At 40.3% G+C, this 25,810-nt stretch overlaps 1 protein-coding gene across 1 annotated transcript in view; it reads right to left on the reverse strand.

The window, feature by feature from the left end:
* The window catches only part of TGFBR3 (transforming growth factor beta receptor 3), a 108,394-nt gene that overhangs the window by 36,348 nt on the left and 46,236 nt on the right, over window positions 1–25,810 (reverse strand). The window contains exons 4-5 of the mRNA XM_066555961.1: window positions 11,809–11,946; window positions 656–839 (exon numbers count right to left, since the gene is read on the reverse strand). Of these exons, the coding sequence (XP_066412058.1) occupies window positions 656–839; window positions 11,809–11,946 (322 nt within the window). The remainder of the gene's footprint in view (window positions 1–655; window positions 840–11,808; window positions 11,947–25,810) is intronic.

Consider the following 25,810-nt stretch of genomic DNA (forward strand, 5'->3'; position numbering starts at 1 on the left):
TTGGGAGTTTCTGTAGAGATATTTCTGCAGAGGATCACACAGTTATGTTGTGCCAACACTGCTCAGCTGTGGAGCTACAGCCTGAGCCCCACCCCAGTACAGGCCTGTGGGAAGTCCCTAAGGAGCTGGAGTCCTCTCTCACCTGCACTAGGCCACCTGAAGAATCTGGCATGTGGCTCAGAGGGACAGGAAATCTTTCTCCTTGGGATGAAAATATGTCAGTACAGACTAAGGTAACTTAGTTTGGTGAGGAAAGCAATAATTCTGTGCTCAAAGAAGCCTGATCCTTATACAAGCAAATAATGAAAAAAAATAAATGTAACTCAGGTCTTTCTAAAAATTTTCCCCTACTTCAAGGTCTCTACTTCTTCAGATGAATGCACCCAAACAATCACCATGAGTAATTGATTCTGTTTAAAAGGCAAAGTTTGACTCTTGTAAGAGTCTGAACAATTGCATCCACATTTATGAGCATGAAGTTATGGCACCAGAATTCATTAAAAGTTTCCTAAACCCAGTGTCTGGTCTTTAGGCTTGCCCTTATTTCTCTGCTTCCCCTTTCATATGTTTAAAAATTAAAATAAGTGAAATATAAGCAACATATTCTCAGTATCTGAAAGTGTCTATGAATTCAGTTGGTTTTGTTCTGGTTTACCTTCTCCTACTTTAATGTAGATGTTTCTTGATATTTTAAGTTCAGTGAAAGACGTTACTGCTCCATATTCCTTCTGGGCCCACTGTAGCAGATGTTCATTTTTCTCAGGAAAAAACTTTTCTTCTGTTTCTGCTGACAAGGAGAAGTTTCCCTTCTCAAACTGAACAACGGAACCTACAGACACCTGATGGGAATAAAAACACATTTTAATGTGGTACATTTATCCATGCAGACACGTAGCACGTTTAAGTGATGTGACCTCTCATACCCACATGCAGTGACTGAAGGTGATTATGGCCTATTTCCACTTGGTATTTTCACCACCTAGAAGCACCTATGCCACAGGCTGATTTCATGGAGCATCTCTACAATGCTCCTAGCATGTCAAATTCTGTGTAAATTCCAAGTGTACAGTCTCAGAGGATGGCACTGACACAGCACATGCCAGGTCATGCTGGATTGTGTACTTTTATATCAGAGACATGTGGGACATTTTCATAGAGCTTTGGCCTAACTAGAAAAATCTCCCATGCATGAAATTCACAGGATTTAAGGACTTAATCAGTGACTATTTTGCAGGAATATTGAATAGATGTTGGCATTCCAGTCTCAGAGACAGTTTATCCAGTAAGAGTAGTAGTTGGTTTTCATTTACACATTGTTTCCATTTTTTTTTATGGTCAGCATCAGGGTAAAGCAGCATCAGTGTGTCTTTTTAAACATTTCAATACAGCATGAGAGAAAATATTATTCCTTCTAAATAACAATCAAAGAAATTGATTACTTTACAATAATACATTTTTGCTGCATTTTTCATTTGAGATAGTTAAATGTATGCTAACACAACAGCTGTCTTCCTCAGAATACACTTGGTTTTTCATTTATTACTAATTAAAACTTGAAAACCTTTTTCATCATCCTGCAGCATGACAAATGTCTTCCTGAGGGACGGATCCTATCACAGTGGCCACGTGCTTCAAGGGAGGACCCGACAGACAGAAAGCAGAGCAACTAAAAAGTCTGGCACAAGCATTCTCACTAAGTGATCACACAGTAAACATCTTGAAACAAACATGAAACTTATCATATTTATTTTTTTTCAATCACATACTAAAGTCTATTTGAAATTCTGGTTCCACTACCCAGGTTTTAGAAAGGACTGCAGAGTTCTGCTGTGCTTGCCAATGTTGGGATTTTTACTACACAGACCTAAGGCAAGGTTAAGTGAGCCAAGCACGTTATTTGTTCTGGAAAGAATTCAACAGACCCTTCCAAAAAAGGCAACCATCACTGTTTCAACACCTGCCTTGAACATTAACTACTTACTCTTCAGAACAAATCAAAAGCAAATCTAACATGCTTAGGATAATGCAAAGCATTAAAGCCTAATAATGTTTTAAATATTTGGGAACCAACCAATTTTTATCTGAGCACTAATTATGCACTGATTGACTGATTAAGAGACTGCTGCCACAGACACTCTTATCTCCTCCCTTCAACTCCTTTAGTGGTTACTTTCTGAGGTTGCAGAGTGGAAAAAGTGCCCCAGCTCTATTTCTTCCAGTTGTTGTGAGGACATGAAAAGGAACTGCACTGGAAACATCCTCTGCTGTTGAGTAAACCTACATGTCCTGTCACTTTTCTGAGACTAAATGAAGAAGCTGGACATGGAAAATCTGTTTGCAAGACCATAAGATACTGGCCATGGCCACAAACCACAGCAAGCACCACAGTTCAGAGGGCTGTTCCTCAGAGGAAATGAGGATCAAGCAGAGGATATTGAAAATATGCTACCAAAACCTGAGCATTCCATCAAAGAACAAAACATTTAGGAACAAATTTTGGTTGCATACACTACTATCCTGCTGCCCACTGGGGAAAACAGGGCCTGAAATTTTCTCTGCACCATTGCAAATCAAGGAAACATACACCCCTCATGCTGGGGCAACAAAGCAAAAACAGCCTTCATACATCCCTTAAGAAAAGTTCCCAGTATGAATAAAACTACCCTTGCAAGGCTGCCATGGCAGCTCAGGACATTAGTTACCTGGAAGAAGTGCCAAATGCCATGAGGTACTATTCCCCAGAGGGAACAACTCTCAGAACCAAACCTGAGTCATCTCAAATATATACAGTGGTGAGTGTGAATACTGCACACACAAAATAGCACATTCTGTTTCTTATTTTACCTATTTCCTTCTCTCCCTTTAAACATTTATTGTCTTTTTTTTTCTTTGAATCTGATCCAAGGGGATATTTACTTTGCCTTATAACATTTTAAGTATTTAACACAGTTATAATTCAGAACTCCCAAGTAGGAAGCAAGTTGATAATTCAGCCTTGAGAGAGAGGTGGGCACCCCTGGGCCATGACTCAGGGTATAAAGGTAAGTGTGCACAGCCAGCCAGCATGAACCAATCCCTCCTCTCACAACAGCTACACCACTACCCATCCAGGGCCTGCCAGCACAAGGACCACCTGATCACCCCTACAGCCATGATGGAGGTAAATATACCAGGACAAAAAGAAGCACCCTTCATATCTGTATCTGAGCTGTACAGTATCAGACCTGTGTAGAACATGTAGGAGAGGAGTGTATCTGCTCAGAATAAAATGAGAACATTTGAACCAACTACTGGAGCAACCTACATGGAGATCAGAGTCAGCTGGTGTTTGTTGGTATTGTACTTTGATGTAATTTCATCCTCTTACGGAGGAATAATAAAGCCACAGATGGAGAAATATCAGGTATTCCAAAACTCAGAAATGCATCTTTTGTTGTTCATAAACCCATATACAACATAGTTTAATCATCAAAAGAACAATTCTCTTCAAGTGAATAAGAAACATGCTGCTTTTGAAATTACATGCCACACTTATGAATCACCTATAAAATTTGCATAGTCCTTACAGCCACAGAGGTGTGATGGTTTCAGGCAATGACAAAATGTTTCATTTTACTGTTCTCAAGACCACATGCAGTCATCATAAAATTCCACTTCCAATTCTCACATTTTTGAAAACATACATACGAGGAGCATTATCTTAAATACATTTTAGATTTTAATTCAACTTCCTGGGAGATACTCAGTTTTGCACCTACCAAAGATCCTTATATAATTAATGCTGTTCAATGTTTTCTCAGGATGAAAGCAGAACCTTACAAGATCAGAGAGCAGACTCCTGCACATCTTTGTATCTTTATATATGTAGGAAAAAGATCCTGGGATTTTCTATCAAAGCTGAATCTGTGTCAAATCAAGTGGAAATCTCAAAATCCCTAAGGAACAGTTACTAGAATGATAAAGAAACAAACAAGAAAATCTGTGGAAAGGGGAAATCTGGTACCAAGGTTTAATGCTCATCAGGAGTTTATTAATTGCACACAGGTAACTGCCCACTTAATTTAACAACATCTTAATAGACTCAACATAACACTTGTTTAATATGAGCAAAATAAGGCAGCAGAAGCTTTTCCAGGGATTCTGTTTCAAGTTAAAGGCAATTTAGTGGAAGAAATGAGAGGGGAATTAAAGCCTATCTATGCAACTGCAGCTATAGTTTCCACTGGAATCAGTGACTCAGTAACAACCTGTTGTGATTTATTATCTCCACATCACTAACACCAGTAGTCTGCCAAAATCCACTGCCTGCTTCTGTAAACTTCCACTGGCTAAACCCCCTGTTTACTGAAGTAAGCAAAGAAAAGAAGGAGCCATGACCATACAGAAGAAAAAAGACTATCACAGGTGCCTGTTCCAGGTCCTTCAGCCTCCTGCAAGATTGGTTTGGGAATACACCTCAACCACTAAATGCCTCAACAGTCTTTGTTTCCTCACTCTTGAAGGCTGGATTAACTTAAAGTCCACATCTTCCTAACTAGCAGCTGTCTTGGTCTGAAAGTGATGGCTCTGGGCTCCTAGAGGGACCAGGAGGAGGAGGAGGAAGAATGCTTAGGAGCAGTCAGAGGCAGCAATGAGAAAGATCAGCAGGAGATACAAGAGGCAGCATCATCAGAACTGGCCTATCCCCACTCCTAACACGAGTTCTGATGGGAACAATGACCCACAGAGACAGCCCACTCCCACAGCTGAAACAAACACCACACAATAAGGGTTGAGTTCTGAAAGTTGTCTTAAATCACATGGGATCTAGTATGAACTCTGTGACACTCCTAGCAAACCAAGCTCCCAAAAAAAATGTAGGCCTTTGAAGTCTTGAGAAAGAAGAATCTAAGGCACAAGGACCTGCCTACTTTCCTGTGAAATTTACTGGCAACTTGGTATTCTTGAAATATTTCTGCCCAAGCTGAAGTGATTACAGTGAAAGCAGAGGGTAGCTATAGATCATAAAATTTCCCTATTTTGGGACATCACACATACAGAATGTTTTTACTATACTCTGCATATTCATTTCATGTACTGCATCTTGCTTCCTAAGCCAGAAATAGCAACTCTCTTCTGCAATGTCTTCCTGAAGCAAGCTTTGGAAAAAAAAACCCTCAACCCCCTGGATAATTAAAGATGCCTTACTAGGGTTATTGTACTCTTAAACTCCTTTTACATCCATTATTTTCAAGCATCTATTTACTACTCTGTCATTTTCTGCCATCCCTACTGCTGATCAAATCCTTCTGCTCTTTTCACAAGAATCACCACCACAGGTAGCCTGAGGTCCCCCTAATATTGCTATATTGAGAATAACCCATTGATACAGACTTTAGAAAAGCAGTATTTTGCCAGGTTTGAATCATGCCAGGAGACAAAGTCTACAGGGAAATTTACCATTGTGAAAAGCACAGTAAGAGTTACTGTTTACTAAGCACTGCTTTTAATTTGACACAAAATGTTAATTTTCACATTTTTTTCAAAAGGCAAGGAAACAGTGTGGGGATGAGAAGGGAGAATATGAACTTTTCCAAGTGGAAAAGGGCAACTACAGGATTATTTCCAGCTCCTGAGTAGAAGAATGAGGAAGACTTATAAAAAGAAAGCAAACTCAGGATTCTACAGTAATGTAAAGGTCCTTTTAAATTCCTCTTCACACTGTTACACAACACTGAAAATCTATGCTTTTACTTTGAATAGTGAAAGGTCACTATTTATACCAAATTTATCACTAGTCATGCATTTCCTATCCTTCCTCACTCTTCTCCTAGCAGAGCACTCTGTTCACATCTGGGTCTGTTTAACCAGTGATTGGAAATTTAGCCTCCTGATTTCCCGTTAAATACTAGGCACAGGAAAACAAATAGCACTTGTTTTTCAGTGAGTTTTGTCAGTCATCCAAACCTAGTGCAAACCATAGAACAGCCTGTGGTTTGGTGGCAGTGACCCAAAATATGTGAACCATATTTTCATGAAGTGAGAGGAATAAACCAGCAATTGGCTGAAGTAATAAGAACATGGATTTTTCTTCTTAGAAATACAAAAATTACTAATAATTAAACTCTAGTTCATTCTATCACTTCATCATCTTTAAAGCTTTTTGAAGATCTCTTGGTTTGAGATCTTTTCAAATCTCAAACCAAGAGCAAGTGATCTGTTTTTGTATTTATCATTACTGCTCTGGCTTCCTCCATTTCACTACCTTAACACACACTCACTCCCAGCTCTTGCAAGTAAGGTTATTTGTTTGCATAAGTGTTTTCTTATCCATAACTTTCACTTATTCAATTGCCTGAATAACTAACTCAGAGAAAAAAGCTGAAGCATCACTTCTTAAATCACACATTATATAAAATCACATATGTAGATATTTAAGGGGGGTTTGGATCTTTTCTGACAGGAAATCACAAAGGATTGGGATCTTTTTTCATTGATTTAATTCTCACTACTTTCACTTGCTGAGTAAAGACATTCCTAGGCTATAAAATCAATTGAAAAAGCTACCAAATATAAAGAAAAAAATTACTTTCTGAGTAGCACCTATAAAACCTTCTTTCTGTGCAGTTTCATAAAACTTCTCTTTTTCTGCCAAGACATGTTCGCAATAAACTAGCTTTAGGGAAGGAGAGAAATGACGACTTGATGGGAAGGAAGGAAACTATTTTGCTGTATGAAAACCTAAAAGTGGGGTGGTGGAAGAGGTCTGGTAATGTTTTTCTGCAATACTGACTTGCACCAAGATCACAGGTAAAAGCAGTTTCTACAGTAGTTGTCCAGCTTACATCAAACTGTGATGTCATAATCTAACCAGTCTAATCACCAGTGAACATGTCCTTCAACTTCCTCTCCCCCTCCCCTTTATAATGCAATTTTGGCATTTATTCCCTGTGGAGGAAAAAAAATAAAATGTAGTACAGATGAGAAGCATTCCCCTTGCTGAACTGAACAGAGCTTCCAACCCATGCAAATTCTTCAGATGGATGAGCCCACAAACACTTGAATAGAAAGGGCCCAATTCCCAAATTGTTGTATTTCTGTGACATGTACAAATATACAATCAGACCAATATGACTACATGCCCAGTAACTGAAGTGATGACTTACAGTTACTTAGGCCAGGCAGTCCATGCACTAACCCATTTCAGGTATTTTTGGACTGAAATGCCATGACAGTAAGGTACATTTATTTTTAACACAATGAAAATAAACTCCAGACTTATTTTACTAAAATTACAATAATTTCACAGCATCACCTACTTCACCCATCAATATACAGCAACTCATGCAGAGTCTGAAAATAACCTGTCCATGCTAAATGTATTGTGAACACCACACTAGGCAGACACCATATATTCTTTTCTCTTTCTCGTGCACACACAGAAAATTTTTGTCAGGTTTATATCAAGATGCCCAAATTTTGTCTTAGGACTACTCACTACTGTTCTTTCTGATTTATAGATGGGGAAGCACCCTGAGAAGCAAAATGACAACACAGGCAACAGAATAGTGAAGCACAACGCCCCTTAGCAGCCATGCCCTGTCATGATGGCTTCCTCCAAAGTACTGTCACTCTGTGAGAATCACTGTGCTTCCACTCAGTGCCACTTTGGAAAAAACTCTGCATTAAAGAAATCCTGATGCTAACCCAACACAAACTTTGGTTTATCTGGGGCAAGCTACCTAATTTTAATGAGAATTAATTCCACTGTGAGTTTAGCCACCAGTAGGCATTTTGTGAAAATGAAACCATGAGTTGTTTCCATGAAGATAAAGCACATAAATCACTGAGTGAAAATGTGCATTACATGATAAAACAAATGCAAAACCACACATATACACCAAATCTACATGTCCATACTGAAAAAATGTTTACCAAGAAGGTAATTTGTGCTTCCCCCATACTAGAACCATGCACCCAAAGCCTGGATTTTCTCCCACATTCATTTTAAGCTTCTTAACTGATGGAGGACCAGGCTGAAGGCAAAAAATCTATGCTCAAACTATGTGATATGAAGTTAAACTCCAGCCCAACTCAGTAGTATTGTATTTTCCCAGTTTTTTTGATATGTGCTGATACAAGCTTTAAATCTTTTCATCCTTCCCTGGGGCAGTTCAGCTTTAATGGAAACTCAAACAATAAATTCACAAAATTAAGGAAACAGACCATTTTGCTGATGAGGACACTGAGAACACACAGCCCTAACTCTACACTCTTCTCCAGTACAATCACCATTCAAGCTCAGTGTGCCTTGGTTTTTCCACCTGTACAGTGCTAACAGCACTTGTGATCCAGTTCATCATCTACTTATATCCTGGAGATACCTTTGTTAGAAATAACCTTGAAACTTATAATACAATAAATTTTAAATTTTTATTTGGTTACTTACTTACTCAAAGCACATGTCCCTGTAACAGTTTGAGAACTTTATCATGATACTTTACAAGGAAAAAAAGAGTTAATATTAAAAATAAATAAAGAGTTAGGACTTTACTAATAGTTCCATGATCATTTCACTACAGATCATTTCACTTTGATCTGGCTCTAGCAGTGTGGTCTTTATCAGCAGCAAGTCCCAGAAGTTGTAATTTAAATTTCTTTACACTACCTACCATTCTAACCAGGATTCAATCAATGAAAGTCATTGCAATTCATACTTTACATACAGTAGATTAAAAAATGGTGAATGAATGTATTGTTTGGAAAGTCTGAAGGAAAAGCTGGAAAGTCAACTAATATCTTGCCTGAGGCTTCCATAGAGACAGACACAATAGTTATGACACTCCTGTGGTATGCTACCATGGAATTCATGGGCACTAGAAAAGTTTCTTCAAATTCTAAATCTTTCATGATTCAACATACTCAATCTTCTGTTCTGGCTATACATTTAAGGAGACAGAACAAGTCAGAGCCACAGAGCTAAGTATTTTTAAACAAGGGCTAAGGAAGCATGCTCTGCAATCTGCAGCCCTTGGAGCTGCTGTTTACAGTCCTAGGGTCAGTTGTCTGGAACTGAAGGCTCACTGAAGGCTCTGGCACAGAGGCAGGGAACCTCTTAGCAACTAGGGCAGAAGCAGGATGTCCCTCTGCCCCACAGCTTACCTAAAACAAGAACCCCTGATTCTGGAAAAGGACAACCTTTCCTAGGACAGAAACTCAGGGGTTGCAAATTAGCGCAGGCAAACAGCTCTCTGCAGAACTAGAGCCCCTTGATCTCTGTTTGGCATACTGCACTTGCCTACAGGTGCTGCTAGGACTTCCTCCACATTTTTCATGTTTTCTGTGCTACATGAGTCTGTGCTGTTTTTTCAGAAAGCTTTTGGGAAAACAATGTATTTGTCCTTGAGAGCAGAGTGGAACTGTGGAAAAGCAACAGATGGTGACCACATTTAAAGTTGTTCAGCCCATAACCTCATGGCTTATCACCCCGAGATGCCCTGAGAAACTGGGCCATGAAAAGTGGGAAGGCAGATGAATGCATGGTAAGAGGCTGAAGTTAGCTTATGTTTACAGCAAAAACATCACCTTAGGGAAAGAAAAAAGTGAACTTCAGGAGTGAGATGGATGACAGACACTAAACTGGGAGAGGTAAAGGTGGATCAGTACCCTGGCATTATGCAATCTTGTTCTTTGAGCTCTTTGTAGGAAAGAAAAATAGAAACCTTAAAATGGTGGAAGGAAAATTACACAAATTCTTACAGCACTTAAGAAGATCCAAAATTTTTATGGAGAGCTAGCTAGCTGTTCAGATGGAGTAGGGATGGGTAAACACTGAGAGCCAGTTCAGTCCCTTGCAACAAAAAGGCAAGGTCCCATGGGCAGCAGCATTATCCCAGCATCACAGGCTGGCAGGATGGAACCAGGCAGCACAGCATTCAGCCCTTACTGTGACCAGCAGAGATTAAGACATGGAGTTGTGAGAGGAGGCATTTGATTTGAGTCCTCCCAACACTGCAGCAAATCTGTAGTGCCTACCAGGTAATCCTGCCCCACCTGAGAAACAGTACACTCCTCCCTACAGCATCAGTGGCCAAGTTCACCATGGCAGTTCTTGAGGTCAGGCAACTTCTTGCTTGGCAAGATCCATGACTGCTGCTGCTCACCTCTTCAAGCCTGAGCTTGTAACCAGAAGCACCTGAAACAGTTTTCTACAGCCAACACTTACCTTTTGGCAGTCAGGGCCTTAGGCACATTCCTATTGCTCCTATACCTTAATGCAGGCTGCTGAAACCCCACTGAGACAAACCAAGCAAGCTCAGCACAATCAGCTGAGCAGAAATGCATGAGTCTCAGCAGGCCATCTCTCGACTCCCAGAGCAAGACAAGGGGAAAGGGGAAAATCCTGGGTGCAGAGGAAGAACACAAACTAGCTGAACAAAATCTAGCTGATAGGAAATAGGAGTGATGATGTGTTGTAGGAGAAGATCAAAACTAAACTAGAAGTAAGTCCAAGGCTTTATTCTTTTGTCCATGAGAGGAATGAGGACTTGTCACACTGTTGTTGCACATGTTGTTCCTCAGTCATTGTCTGAGCAGACCAGAACTGTGCTGGTTGCATTAAGGACACATAACAGGAAGATAACAGTCATGAGTCTTCAAAACACCAATGAAAAACCTAAGATTGTGAATACCTTAGAATAAAAACAAAGCCATATTCTTTGCACCAATCAGTAATACACTGGAAACAGGACTGAGTCCTTTGAAGTTCAAAATATCAAGGCTGCTCCTACTCTTATAGCTTGATGACAGGAAAAAGAAAAACAATTCCAGAAAGCTTGTAGTGTCCAGCAAGTGACAGAACTCTTGCTGCCCTTCACCATGTCACCACCACACCAGGTCAACTGAACAGTGTCCCTTGTCAGTGTTCTAACGCTGCACCACCGTGCATCTTCCTGTCCTGCTGATGCACAGTGACACAGCTGAGTTCCCCCTGGGTGCTGCAGAAACATTCTTGCCTACCACTGTCAGCTGTGCTGGAGGAGCAAAATTAAGCCCTATAAGGACACCGCTAAAAATAATCAAGTTTAGTTCTGCAATTAGAGTTGAATATAGTGAAAGCTGCAACTTTCATAAAGACAACTCATGATTAGACATGATGTCATGCATTAAAAATTTAATCCAAACAACTTGTCTGTTTCACTACAAATAGCAAACTTGAATGTCCTGGCAAACTGTAAGGACATGATTTACAAATACTAGGTAATATTTGGATCTTGCATTATAAGCAGTGCTCCAGTCTTTCTGAGAAATAAAAATTACTTCATTCTGGGCTTAGCTTGGTCATTTCAATAGACCAAAACTTCATCAGAGACATAAACCATAGCTGGACATATTAAGCTCAATAGATACAAATTTTTGTTTTGGTCACAGACCACACAATTAGCATCGACTCTTAATATTTCCAATAGCTCTGAGGCTTTTTGCTTTATGGTACTGTTAGACTTCCAATCAGGACTGGCAATCTGCTATAACCTCACAGCTTTTTGAACTCTAGTGGCTGTTAGTATTAATAGTTATATGATGTGCAGATTCTGAAAAGCAGTTTTGCTTTCCTTTCCTTAAATTCACATTACAAGTAATTGGCTACTTTTTCCAAACTGCTTTGCCCTACCATCTAACTGTTCCCCAGAGCCCTACAATGAAACTTGACCCTCTCAACTTTTTTTTTAATCTAAGTTTGAAAATTTTCCAAATGAATACCATTAACTCCATGCCTTATGTGACAAGCCACTATGACAGAGAGCAGGCCAGAGGACTGTGTACACTTACAAAGAAAACTCTTCGGATTCCAGGTGCCAATCTTTCTGTTTTTAGCTTCCAGACCAAAGGCAAAGGAGAGTTGAGAAGAAACACCAGAGGTTTCTGATGAATATGCACTGATGAAATTGGATTCAAATGTAATGTGACCTACAGAAAAACACAGAAACATGTGAATACTTCCTGGAATTTGAAACAATGAATCAAAGGTAATTTATATATATATATTATGACTTTTAGCATTCAGACCTCTTGACTCAGGATTACAGACTAATCTACTCCCACAAAAGTCAGTCAACAGAGTGTAGAGAAAATAAAATATGAAATAGTTAACATTTGTGCTCTATGCTTGCAGAGCACTGCTAGAAAGAAAACCTTGGCAAATGCTGATGAAAAATATCTTATGCAAAAGGTCAAACTAAGCTGAGAGTTGGAGAACAAGGAGATAAAAAGAACTGCAAAGCAAGCTCTGATTTCTGGTTTCTAGATGGTAGTCTACAAGGCTGGCTTAGAGTATAAAACCTCATCTGCTGATTCTGTTAAGGACATAAATCTAGCCTGCAAAACAAATAAAACTAAACAAACAAAAACCAGGAGGAACAAATCCAGAAACACAAGCGAACACTACATTACTTTATGGAAGGAATTCCAAAAGAAATTTTAACATACACTAGGGAAAGAAAATGCCTGTGCTCAGAGGCTAAAAAGATACACAGAGTAAATGATCTGAGCAAAGTGAACATCATGGAAGTGAGGCAAGCTGTAAGAAGTGGCTTTGAAACAACCAGTTTGTAGTTGCTGGAAGTCCTTCCTGCCAAGCTCCTCGTACCCCAGTACTGCCCTTCTAGAAAGGGTTTAGTGTTGGACAAAACCATAACCAAACATACAACCCAACAGCCTGGCCTTTTTTAGCATATACAGACTTGCAATTGATATTACAGTGGTTTTTGTGGCACCTAATAAGCTGTTTAAGCAGTCAGGATTTAGCTTGATACTTCATCCCACGTTACAGGAAGAAACCTCTAGTGTGCATTGGAGAGATGATCTACCACAGACTGAGCAGGGAAGCTGATGTCCCACCACACTGGTGACAGGCAGGTTCCCTGACAATCACAGCTCTTTCTAAAAAAAGCATAGAGGAAGCAAACATGAACACAACCACCAGTTTGAGTGGTGGCAAACAGAAATGAGCACAAAGATAATTCAAAATGAATTCTGTATCTTGCTAGAGAAATTAAAAGGATATTTGAGATAGACAAGAGCCACTATGTATAGTTCATTGCATGATTCTTATACAGTGGCAAACAGCCATTAGTTTACCAGTAAAGTAAATGGGTGAATCTCCACTAAACTAACTAGATGAAAGCTAGAGACCAAATTGAAAACTAGGCACCTATTACTGTTGAAAATATTTTCCAAAGTAGACAGTAGGGTGGTTTTAGTTTGGTTGGTTTGGGTTTTTCGCATTGTTTGGGTTTTTTTTTCCTTTGGTTCGTTGGTTTTTTGAGGTTTTTTGAATTTTTTTTCTTTTTTTTTTATTTATTTCACCTTGAAAAGTTCACCATCATTCTAAAGTCACAGCCAGGCCCTGGTCTCAGGTCCAATGCACTCAGAGGACAGCAGAAAGACCTTTTATCACTACTTAAGAACTTGCAAGAAAGCTAGCACACAGCTGGCTGTGCTCTCACACTAACTGGTAGCAGTTGCTTACATGCAGAATGCACCAGATTCTGAAATGTCACTGACCAAAGGTGTCTCCAGTCCCCACAGTGACAGACATCACACCCCACACACACACCTCTGGGAGCACCCAGGACATCCTTAACAAATCAAGCTTTGTTAAGCTTGATTGAAGTTGTTGGAAAACTGAGTAGATCCATATTTGTACTAAAGCCAAGCTGCCTTAAAGAAGGAGCTGCTCTCGTGGCCAGCAGCTGGGCAGTGTCCAGCAAGTGCCATCTCCTGCTCTCTGCAGCCACCTCTGGCACCACCTGGCCTCTCCAGCAGAGAACACATCTCAAAGAAAACACCAAGTACAACAGACTACCAAGAACCACATTTCTCTCCAATTTCTCTCCATTTTCTGCCTCTGAAGTATTTTATTCTTTCTCATTTTAGCAAAGTGCAGGGTGGTAGTGGTCTCAATTCTAATGGGAGGACAGAGACCTGAAATGCCAAACAGTCACATTCTTAGCTACAGAAACTGCTTTGCTCTGTCAGCTATAGAGCCAAAGTAGTTCTGTTACCTGAAAATAAGAGAGAAGTTATTAATTTTACAAGACTCCTGCTTTGTTGTTTTGTCTAGAAATGGAGAGGTGAAAGTAAAAAGCAAAGTGCTTAGAACCACTATTAAATTCATGACAATTAAACAGCTTTCATTAATTCTTGTGGCTTTTCAGCTGTAATCACTGCTAATTAATAATAAGCTGTTAAAACTATTAAATGTAATTACCTTGTTCTAGGCTTATGTTTTCTTACAAAACAATAAAAAGACCATAATTTCAGTTTAGTAAAGTAGTCCAGTTATATCTTTTGAAGTTCTGATCTCAGAAATATGAGTTCAAATTTCATGCTGATTTTTTTCAGCTTCAAATGGCATAAAGTGCATCCAACATATTTCCATGCCAAATAGTAACTGATTTCCTTTGATGCTAGATATTGATGAAATTACTTATAATATAGTTGTGTGCTTAAATAACCAAGAATAAAAATGAGTAACAATGCTCTTGCACTGGCCAACAGGTGCACTCAGCTTAGGCTTGCATCCTGGCTGTGTTTTTGTCAGAATGGCAAGTCAGTGTAAAAGATATGGCTCTTACTAGAAACTTCAAAAAATTTTTGCTATTTAAAACCTCCATTTTTTATTAAAAGCGGGAATGATACAATACATGTAACACACTCTTAAAACATCATCTCAGGAACAGCTAGGCCAAGTCCTTTGGGTAATAAGGACATGGAGAAGTACCTCTGTTTCAACTGATCTCAGACAAATTTGTTCAAAACCAACATCTATCAGACAAGACAGATGTTTTAGAATTCATGAAGATTTCTTCCTGTTGTTTTAGTCACATGAGAGCACACAGAGCAATCATACTGCCTTAGTGAGAAAATCAGAGACTCTTTGCAACTGGGTCTGCTATCAGACTTTGTAGTTGCTATTCCCTCAGCTTGTAAAATTAAACATGTATATAATGCATCTTTTTCAAGCAAGTTTTTCAAACAAACTGCTGGGGAGTTACCAGCACTCAAGATCTTTACACCAAAACCCTGCTGCCAAGCACTGAGGTTTTTACACTGCATAACTATAGTCAGTGGGTATCACAGGGAAATTTCAAACCAAGTACAGCAGGCATGGTCAGAACAGCTCACCAGAGAGGTGTTTATGTGAGGGAGAGTGGTTTGAACTGCAGGCTCCAAGTGAAAGCCTGGACTTTGAATATGCATCAGAGGCATTTAAACGCCTCTTCTCACTCCTGTTTCAGAGATTGAAAGGCTAAACAGGACTCTAAGGTGTTAAAAGTTATGACATCAACACAAGCACAAGTTCTTTAGCTATGCCTTGCTGAGCTCTCTGCTGCCACAGCTGTGCTCCCACTGACTTGTCCCTGTGCGAATTTCTGGCATGGCTGCCTCCATCCACAGCACTGCAGAGAAGATCTTCATCCCTACTCTCTCTACAGCAATCTCAACAAAACACCATTTCTGCTGCAGTGTCCCCACTGTGGCTCTAGTTATACTATTAGCTGAATCCCAAGTGATCCCCCCTCCCCTGGACACCTTTCTGTCTCATCTTAGCACAAGAGCTATTCAAGACACATCCTTCCTCATGGCTATAGTTGACCTTTAGAAAACAACACAAACTGACAGAAAGATATTGAATTGCTTTAAACCACCAGAAAAAAAGTTTTTAATTAATAGCACAAGAGATAACTATAAATTTTCCCTTTCTTTTTGTATTTTCACTGGCAAAATCCCTATTACTAAATATTTATGGAAGTCTTGCCCACAAACTCCATCAGAAACTAATCCTATGTGTGTTCAGTGCTACAAAAAGTGTTTTGAAGACACGGTGTGAAACTCTGAACTCTGTGAACTCTGTGGTAAAGTTCCTAACTTTTTTCTAAAACTCCCACATAAGCTTAAAAAAAAAAAAATCAGAGATCCAAAAAGGGACATCCTCCACCCATTCCTAGATTTTCAAAGAAGTTTACAAAGTACACACATTTGGTACTTTTCAACAACGTACTACTTGATTCAAAGTCTTCTGTGTCTCAGGCAGCTCTGTGACCAGTTTGGTCAAACAATACCAAAAGAAAATTTAACCAGAATCATTAAATGGACTTGGGCATTTTTAGGTCACCTAGTCCATTTAAAAAGCAGCTGCTATTGCTTTGCCCATATTACTTTAAAAACATATTAAGAGACAGTATTTACCCAAGCAGACAGCACCACAACAGTGCAAGAAAATAAGTCAATGTGGTCCAACACATTCCTCACTCCCAGTGAAGGGCTCATTTGATCACAAAGCTGCTGCACAGCCAACATTTTCATTGTGCAATCAATAGCTAGGCCAGACCTTCTGGGCATGTGTGTCAGCAATGGCCCTCTCAGCAAGGCTCAACTTCAGCAGCTGTTTGTCAGAGGAAGCTCCTCTTCAGACTGGTGTCTGGCCCCCTTTGGCACACACTCCTCCAAATGATACATGACTAACTTGTGAGGAATACAAGGATTTGGTCATAGCTGAAAATGACAGACTTAAGCTATTCTGAAAATCTCAGAACAAAACCTACACGTTCCTCTTGAAAGCACCCAGGTCCAAGGGGGCTGTGAAGCCCAGTGGTTGTGTCCTATTTCTGGAAAGCATTTGCCCTCCATGGGCGCAGTGCCCGCCAAAGGTGCGCTGGCACTGCTGAGCCAGACCCTGCTGGTCTCTGCTGCCTGCCCATTCTGCACAGCTCCTTCCAGGGCTCCAGCAGCAGCAAGGTTAAGGCGGCTGCAGAGGCTCCTGTCCCCAGAGATCAGTTTCATGGAAGGCTGAGTATCACCACAGAAACCAACTACAAAAACAGTCTACGGGCTCCTGCCCCGCTACTCTGCTAAAGCAATTTGTACCACGTGAAAGGCAGGGACACAAATGCTGAAAACTGATCAAAGTAAATGCTGCTGTTAAAGTACCATTTTGTTTTGCTGACTTCAAGGCATCAAATCACAGGCTCTGTGTTTTGCTCTAAAAAGATGAAAGCTAAGTGCCAAGGATTTGTAAGGTTGAATTAACTATTCCGGCATGAAGACCTTCAGATAAATCCATAGCACATTTTCCAAAACAACCATTACAAATCTGTGCTAAAAAGCCAGGACAAAATATGTGGTGTTGTATTGAATTACACCGTCTAGGCTTGGACAGCTGTTCTCTAAAAATGAAGAAAAAAAGAATTTTAACTCTCAGATCACATAAGTATATTTTCTGACTTATAAGTGATGCAGTAAAGACAGATTTATGACATCTTAACTCATTACTCTGCTGCAAAGATTAAATTAACTCATTCAAAGCAGGCAAAATTTAGAGCTGAAATATGAAAATTTACACCTATCTCTGTCCTAAGTGCTCTCACTCCTTTTGTTAATACAATATTTATAGAACATAGTTTATTCTGATATTACAAGTCAAAGAAATTAATATGAAGAAACCTATTTTTACAGTTCACTTGTGTCTATCAGTATAGGAGATTTGGAATTTCTACTGAAATTCACTAGAAAAAAATATAATGTTAGTACATTGGCCATAATAGAATTCAGTTAAGAATTAATCCATTAATCCAACTCAACTGGTGGGATCTGGTACTGCACCACTTTTCAGAAGTGATTATCAAGTACTTTGGGAAGGATCCTTTTCTTCTCCAAATAACACTCAAGAAAAAGCATACTCTTCAGACAGGGATTGCGATTCAAACCCAAATACTGTTTCTTCCTTCCCCTCATATTTTTGCTATGCTCACTGAATATTGTGTTACACATTTGATACCAAGCCAGCTATAGTAGATCACAATACCCACCTTCTGAGAGCCAACAGTTTCTGAGAGAGAGTTTGCTGATTTTTCCAAGAAACTCAAAATATGTTCACATGGTGTTACTGCTTGAATGTAACTTTGCTCTCAGGGTTACATATTTGCATTCTTAAATCAAATGATTGTATAAGCAGGTTCCTAAAAGCACACAAGATCCTACTGCTTCCCTTCTGGGAAGGCTCTCCAACACAGACTCTTTGTTCAGACAGGGCAAGCACCAATTTTTGAAAACTCACCTCAGCAATCGGAAGATCTGCAAAACAGTATCAAAGAAACCACTAACTGCAGGGAAACTGCAATGGCACTAAAAGCAAGTACTCATACCCACAGAGAGTTCCTTTTTCTCCCACAGAACGCAACCATGTGCCACCTTCCCAGTCCTTGCCAGGGACACACCATGCCACCTTCTCTCTGCCAGAGCAGCACTCATGGATGCTGCTGGGGCAGAGACCTGTCCCTGTGGGAGAGAGCAGGGAGGGAGCTGCGATGCACGAGGCACAAGGGAAGCAAAGACCTGTTCTTACTTCCAGGATGAGGCACAACTCAATCCTTAGGGAATGGATCTGAGTCCCAGGTAGCATCTACCCAGGTACATAGGGACTGAAGTTTATTTCCTAGGCTCATGTAACACTCTATTTTAAAATCAACCCTTTGCTTATTTTCCCCTAAGTACACAATTGCAAATAGATTGGCATTGCCTGGACCTTCTCGCCCACACAGTACTAGAGAACAGATTGACTAAACAGCAGTTATAGCCCAGTTTTAAAAATCATGGGAAAGATTCACCTCTGGCATAATTCCACTGAAGCTACTGGCATTAAACCAGAGACTGATGAGGTCCCATACATTACTTCATGAAAGAGAGAATATATTGCACAATCTCTTGACTGTTACAATCTACCACCCAGACTGGAAAACTAGACTCCATAAAAAAGAAGATAAGAAAACAGAAAAGTTGATAAGGACTGCCCAACTATGACCTGTGGCCCACTGCACTCTCTTCATTAAGTAGGTGTTTGAAAACTCCTTTTCCCTTCACCCCTGTTTGTCCTACAATAGGGGCTAAAGGTCAGGGTGTGCTGTGCTAGACACAAAGAGCTTAAAAGTCAAGTCCTACAGCACATGAACATGCCAATATCCACTAACAAACTGTTCTGAATTATGCATGATGTTCCCATTAATAATGATTCAGAGGAAAAATCAGAGAATCACAGAACAAGCTGAGTTGGAAGGGCCCCTCAATGATTATTGAGTCCAATTTCTGGCCCTGCACAGCAGCACCCCCAGGAGTCACACCCTGTGCCTGAGAGCATTGTCCAGACACTTCCGGAGCTCTGTCAGACTTAGGGCTGTGACCACTTCCTGGGGGTTCCAGTGCCCAGCCACTCTCTGAGTGGAGAACCTTCTCCTAACATCCAACCTAAGCCTCCCCTGACACAATCCCAGGCCACTATCTTGGGTCCTGTCACTGGTCACCACAGAGAAGAGATCAGTGCCTGACCATCTCTTCCCCTCATGAGGAAGTTGTAGAATGTGGCAAGGTCTCCCCTCAGTCTCCTCTTCCCTAGGCTGAGCAGACCAACTGACCTCAGCCATTAAAGGACAGCCCCAAAACATGTGTTCAAGACAAGAACTAAACAAAGTCCCTTCACCGTGAGTAGGGATGAAGCATCACCCTGGAGTTTGGCACCAATTCCCTGTAGAGAGGCACATTGTTTTAATGAAGACCCAAGGCTTCAGAACCAGCTAGAAAACTGACCTACCCATACACTGACTTCAGACTTGTATCCAACAGCTGGATGAGAGACAGCACTTTAGAACAAAAGCCTAAGGGCTTGCAGCATGGTCAAAAATTATCTGTAGTTCTGCCTCCAGCGCAAGCTCTGGTGTGTTTCTTGCCCCAGTATTAAATGATCAAGCTGAGGGTCTGTGTAATAGAATGGAATTGCAGCACATTTAGATTGCCTCATGTGGCTTGTAATTCAGCTGCTCCACACAACAGACTAAAAAAAGTAAATTACAAATAAAATTTAGTACTATAACATTATCAAAGACATCATGTGCCAGATGAGTATGCTGTATGACATTAAACATACTGCTCTGTTCCTGGCAGCAGAGTTGCCTGTGTCTGGTTCATAACTGGTGGTTTCCTGCACCAGTGATACTTGCTCCTCACAAGTGGAAGGGCAGGCAACCATGCTGGTACAGTTTTACTGGAAATGCAGTGCCTGTTCAGAAAGCACCACAGCTCACACAGCATAAAAAAATTCTGACACAAGGAAACATTACAAAATAGTTCTTCTAGCTTCATGAAAATGTTGCCCCATAAGCTGTCTGCCCACAGCTTAGTCACATCATTTATTTTCTGACAAAAACATATCAAATTAATTTCTGATGTTCCTAAGTTGTTATTCTAAGCTGGAGCAGCCAAATGCTAATAGTTTATGCAAATACCTAGGTAACAAAAGCTATTCCTGACACAAATAACCTGTCAAATATGCAGGACAGTTATTGAAGTCCTATTTGCAATAGAAAGGGGTATGACTTTCAAATTGCAAGAATAATAAGAGTAAAAAATCTTGAAGGCTTAAGGAGGGTATAAGGACAGAACACAAAGGGCAATAACTGTATTATCATAAGTCATACTGAGACAGTTCTGTAACAATCATCTTGAAAGTATAGCCCAAAGAGTTTACTGATAAATTTTACGTAGATATCATACACACTGCCTATGTTAGCTTTGTTTACCTGAATTATACAATTTCCAGCTTCCCCTGTGTATACATATTTCAATTCAATTTTCACTGAATGCATTCTGCATTACACGCTTGGAGAACCAGAATTCTCTTTCTTCCTGAAAAAAAAGATTTTTCAAAAACTTCTGTCTGCAGCAAAGAAAGCAGTCTCTGCACATGCAATTCTGCTCATCTTTGCCAACCAAATGTAACTTTCACACGACAATCCCCACTGTGGTCACCAGAGCAAGGGCTGCCCACAGTGACCAGCCCCATGCTTTGGTCAATGGAAAACTGATGCCCATCAGTGCAAAGCTGGGACCCCTTTGCCCATTCTGTCTGTGACCTGATTGAGATGCTCAGGCTCCCAAAGATTAAGGGAAACCATTTTTGCCATCTGCCCTTCTGCAGATCAGGCAGGCTTCCCAAAACACAGTGCTTCGCTCAGCTTTGCATAAATCAGTAGATGTCAATACCATTCACATGGCATATAATGAATCCTGAGGGGACGGTCTTCCTTTTCTACATTTTGTGGGAAAATTCCTTGTTGGCTTTAGATCTGTTTAAGGGCAGAGGATCTGTCCCTATACACCACAAGTACAACATCTCCCCTACTGTTGCTAGTGGCCTATTCAAAAAATGCTATCATCACACTAAGTTTTACTTTAAGGCAGAAGACTCATGCAGAAATGAAACAAATTTCCAGGTAATTTTCTAGTCCACATTTATTTGTACATATATTGCAGATCTAAGTTCTCCTTCAGTGCATCGCCTGAGCTGCAAATTTTAATTTGCCTTCCCTTCTCCCACCCCTGCCCTACACTATTACTAAGTAGCTGTGTAACAGGGTATCCAGTGCCCTGAAGAGAAAAAATGGATGTTGAGGCAGTTAACTATGTCAGAGGATATATGAGTACCTACTAAAAAGCAGCTCCTGTCCCAAAGGAAAAGCTTCTTAAACTGAGAGATAAAAGACATATGATAAATATCTGCCAGGACTGTCTTCCTTAAATGCATTTGGGGCCTTCTAAACTAATCTGCACAGGCTATTTCAGGTAAACACAAGTTTCCACTGCCTGTATTTTCAACAAGTTAGATAGATGCTAGCCCCCCAGCAGAAACTACAGAGCTGCACTAATGTATCACTAAAGTAGTTTAGTGTTTGCCACTAAATAAGTACTCTGTATAAGTACTCTGCTTATGTTTCACAGGAAAAATAAGAGACTCTTCTTGAGAAACACAAATTTGAGTGTTATCAAAAGCAAGATCGACATAAAAACACCCAACCAATTAAAATATTTGTTGTTCTTCTATCTTGCCACAGCATGGTTTTACTTTTTCAGCTGATTCAGGAGCACAGTTGTCAGGCATGACAAGCTCCACACAATTTATGTTGGAAATTTTCTCCTGCACTGGGAGGCTGAAGAAGAATGACTTCATTAATTCCAGCTTTTGGTTCAGACAGATGCTCTAGAGAACAACATAAATACGGCCACTCCTGACAAATGGTGCTCCAATATCTCACACTTACATGCATGAGCCCAAAGCTAGACTGGAACCTAACCATGGAGTTTGGGATACAGATGTACTCCTGGAAATGTCATCACTTCCTTAATTATCTTTTCTCGGAGGAAGTAATTACAGACAAAGCAGAAATTTATAAAGAAGACATGTCAGAAGCTTTGAGGAAACTGGAGACCATGAACACAAATCACAGTCTATGATCAAAAATCAACACACATCTGCCTGAAAGAAACGTGTGAGCCCACGTGCACAGTGTGCCTACACATCCAAGCCACAGAGAGACAGGAAGAGCCCATCCAGTAAACAGCAGCAGCCTTCTTGCTCTCTACAGCCCTGCAAGAGCACATCAGTACTGCTGCATCTTGCCTCAGAGGAAAACAAGGGTCCAGTTTACAGCTTCCAACATGACATTTTAAGCAGCAGTCAGCAAAACCCAGAACTGTGAGCAGCCAGAAAACTCACACTGACGTTTTTCCTTCTGAAGCTGCTAGCATTCTGTGGTAGGCCCTGGCAGGGCTTCAGCCACCGCTCCACACAGCTCCCTCAACTGAGAACAGGGCTCACTTTCTGCACACAGCAAACAGCCCCATTTCTAAAAACAGAAAATAGCGAGGCTTTGCACAGCACTTTCCAAGTCATGAGATGTCACTGCTGCCTCTTTAAGGGCAGACACGCGTCAAGCCACGCTCCTGCAGGACATAAGGCTCTGTACAAACAGACTCCTCTGGCCAACACAGGACTTCCTCTGGCAGTTCTGGTGGGCAGAACACGAAAGGACTGCCAAATCCAGTGACCAGCAAATCCTGAGCTGGCTAAAAACAACATGCAAAGACTGCAGTCCAGACAAACAAGATGAAAAAGCCACATTAAAAAAGGTGGAATTTTATGCAAGCACAGATGCCTCAAAGTGCTAACAAAGAGGAGAAAGAGCATTGTAAAGGCTTTCAAACAACAAGCAAACTCCACTTTCTTAAAAATATGGTAAATGCCATGTTCATCATGAAGGCAATTAAGACATTCATGTCATTTTAATGTATCAGCTGCATGGGAGTTGCAGCTTTCAGCAGACATGGAATTATCTGAGACAGACACTGAATGATTACGATTTCTGTGGCACATGCTTGCACTATTTTTAAGGCTTTATAAGGTCTATCGTGTACTTTCTCTTCTGATTCAGTCCAGTACTCCAGCTGGGCTCTTGGGCATGGCTGTGCAATAAAGGGAGTAAAACAGCAGCCTGTGAAACCATTCTGGTGAGCCAGTGGAGCCACCACAGGCTGTGGGCAAGCTTTGGAAATTACCCAGGATCAAAGATGCATGTGATGAGGAACTCCTGCTTTCCAAGCAACAACAAATACAGGGTATTCCTGGAGTACATTTGCCACAGCATCACTCACAGCTTGATTCTGAGACCTCACTGGCACAGAGCACTGGTGGAAGCAGTAATTCATCTGGACTTCCCATTCTCAACCTTCCTATGTGGCACCCTTCCCTCACAAAACACCATGCAAAATAATTACAATAAAAAGCAGTAGTCAACCTCAAATTTGACAGGACTTGCAGGTGGCCAAACTCCTTTTCCATTGTTATTCTGTATACCCAGGATGATTATGTTGCCTCTGCACAACTTCATGAACCACACATCATCATGGAACAAAAAGTAATGGGTGAAGTGATCAAATTGACCTTGATGGGCTCAGTATAACAGGAGAGCTGGCCAGCTGAGGAGGCTGAAGGTTCAAAACCCCTGAACAGGCATTGAAACATGCAGGTCTGCTGCTATAGCTAGAGATCTACTACTGCTGCCAAGCTAAGGTGGTCAGAAAGTCAAGAGGCAAGAAAAGAAAAACACTGTTGCTAAGTTCAGAATTTGTCTGTACCTTGGCAGAGGCACAGTGCTTTGTTTTATCTCTCAAAGCTTCTTTTTATAAAGCAGCAACTACTTTTCTTCAAAGCAAAGGCCTTTGACCTACCAGAAATACTAAATATACCCACGTGCAGCACCGTATACCTATTCAAACAAATGAATAGGTAACAAAATCCTCACTAACTCCAGCTGTCAAGTAACAAACCTTGAATTCCCTTCCTGCCTGTGGTCAGCACATGACCTCCAGGCTCCCTCTGACCCTGACTCTGGTGCTGCAGGTCAGCATGTTTTAAATATGCCCAGAAAGTGGCCCCTTTATCTGAGCTGAATCTTAAGGCTGTTCCTGGATCTCTGGATGCCTGAGCATGAAACAAAACATTTTTCCCTTACATAGCCTTGGGTATAGCTGTTGTAGTATTAAACTTCTGAAAACAGTTAAAACAAACACACTGGGAAATACAGTAAATATGCAGCATAATAGGCAACATGAGCTAGGTTTTCACCACCTTCACCACCTAGATCTTCAAAATTGTAAAAACCAAAATCACTGTGACACAGAAAAATTATCCTGAATTCAGGATCAGCCTATTACAATTAGCCTATTCCAGGAGCTAACAGCCATTTTAATATCATGTTTACTCTTAAAGGAAATTTTAAAGTTGTTATTATTAACTTTTTGCTGAGTAGCACTGATTAAACAGAGAGGAAAAAGGTCCGTCAAATTGTTACAGCCTCAGTGGCGTTACTCAAAATTATAAAAATAAAGACAAGTCCTTAGTTTTCCTGCCTTCATTTCATATAACACATGTTAAACATCTGTATCAGGCATAACATCTTAAAGTTTTTGAGGATGAGGATGTCAATGAAAACAATAGTGAACCCACTGCCAGGAACTCTGATTCCATGTATTCATATGTATTCAATCCTAAGTATTCACATGAGATTAACTTAACATGCCCCTCCTCTCTCCTGTTAACTATTTCAATTGTAACTGTGTGCCTGAAGCAGCTCAGGGAAATTCAACCAACAGGCGTAAGAAAAGAATCCTCCATTTATTTAGGACTTGATAATATACTTGAAGAGTGACTTTCATTTTAAAATAATCTTATGCTCTTCTATACACATTTTTCTGGTGCAAATTTCTAGAGTTTCCAAGTGACTGTGCAAACAATAACTCTTCCTCAGAACAAACAGCTCCATGAGGAAGCAACTATCTCCTTTCTAAAAACTGAGAAACTGAAGCAGTGAAGATACCCAAAGCCAAAGAGAAAGTTATTGTAAGAGTTCAGTAGTTCCTGGCATTCAGCTGAGACCCAGATCAGTACAGAAATGCACACACGCACTCACTTCCCCAGGAATATTTGATCAAATAAAACAAACAAAAAAGGCTTGCATTTTTCTTGCCAAGTTCAATATAAACACTTGAGGCTATTACATGCACCCGTATTCTATTTCCTATGATAAAGCATGGCCAAATATGAATTGTGATAAAAGACATTTCTAAGAAATATTTGAAAGAGATTGGAACTGTGGGGGTTCTTACTTGAAGAAAGAAGACATTCCCAGTCTCAACATACAAGATTTCATCCTCATGGGATTAATGAATTAAAATACAAACAAATTCCTTGAAGATCATAAATGTGATAACAATATTTCATGATATGAGCTTATATTTACCAGATTTCTGCCGTAACACAGAAGTGGTAAACTACTGATTCAGTTTCGCAAAGACTGTTCAGAATACACACTCCTATACATTTCCAGTCTGTCTTTTGTCTTCTTTTTCCCAGTTTATAGGGAAGGAAAAGCACTCAAATCTTACT

Source organism: Molothrus aeneus, chromosome 9 (assembly GCF_037042795.1).
Source record: "Molothrus aeneus isolate 106 chromosome 9, BPBGC_Maene_1.0, whole genome shotgun sequence".
Classification (NCBI taxonomy): Eukaryota; Metazoa; Chordata; class Aves; order Passeriformes; family Icteridae; genus Molothrus; species Molothrus aeneus.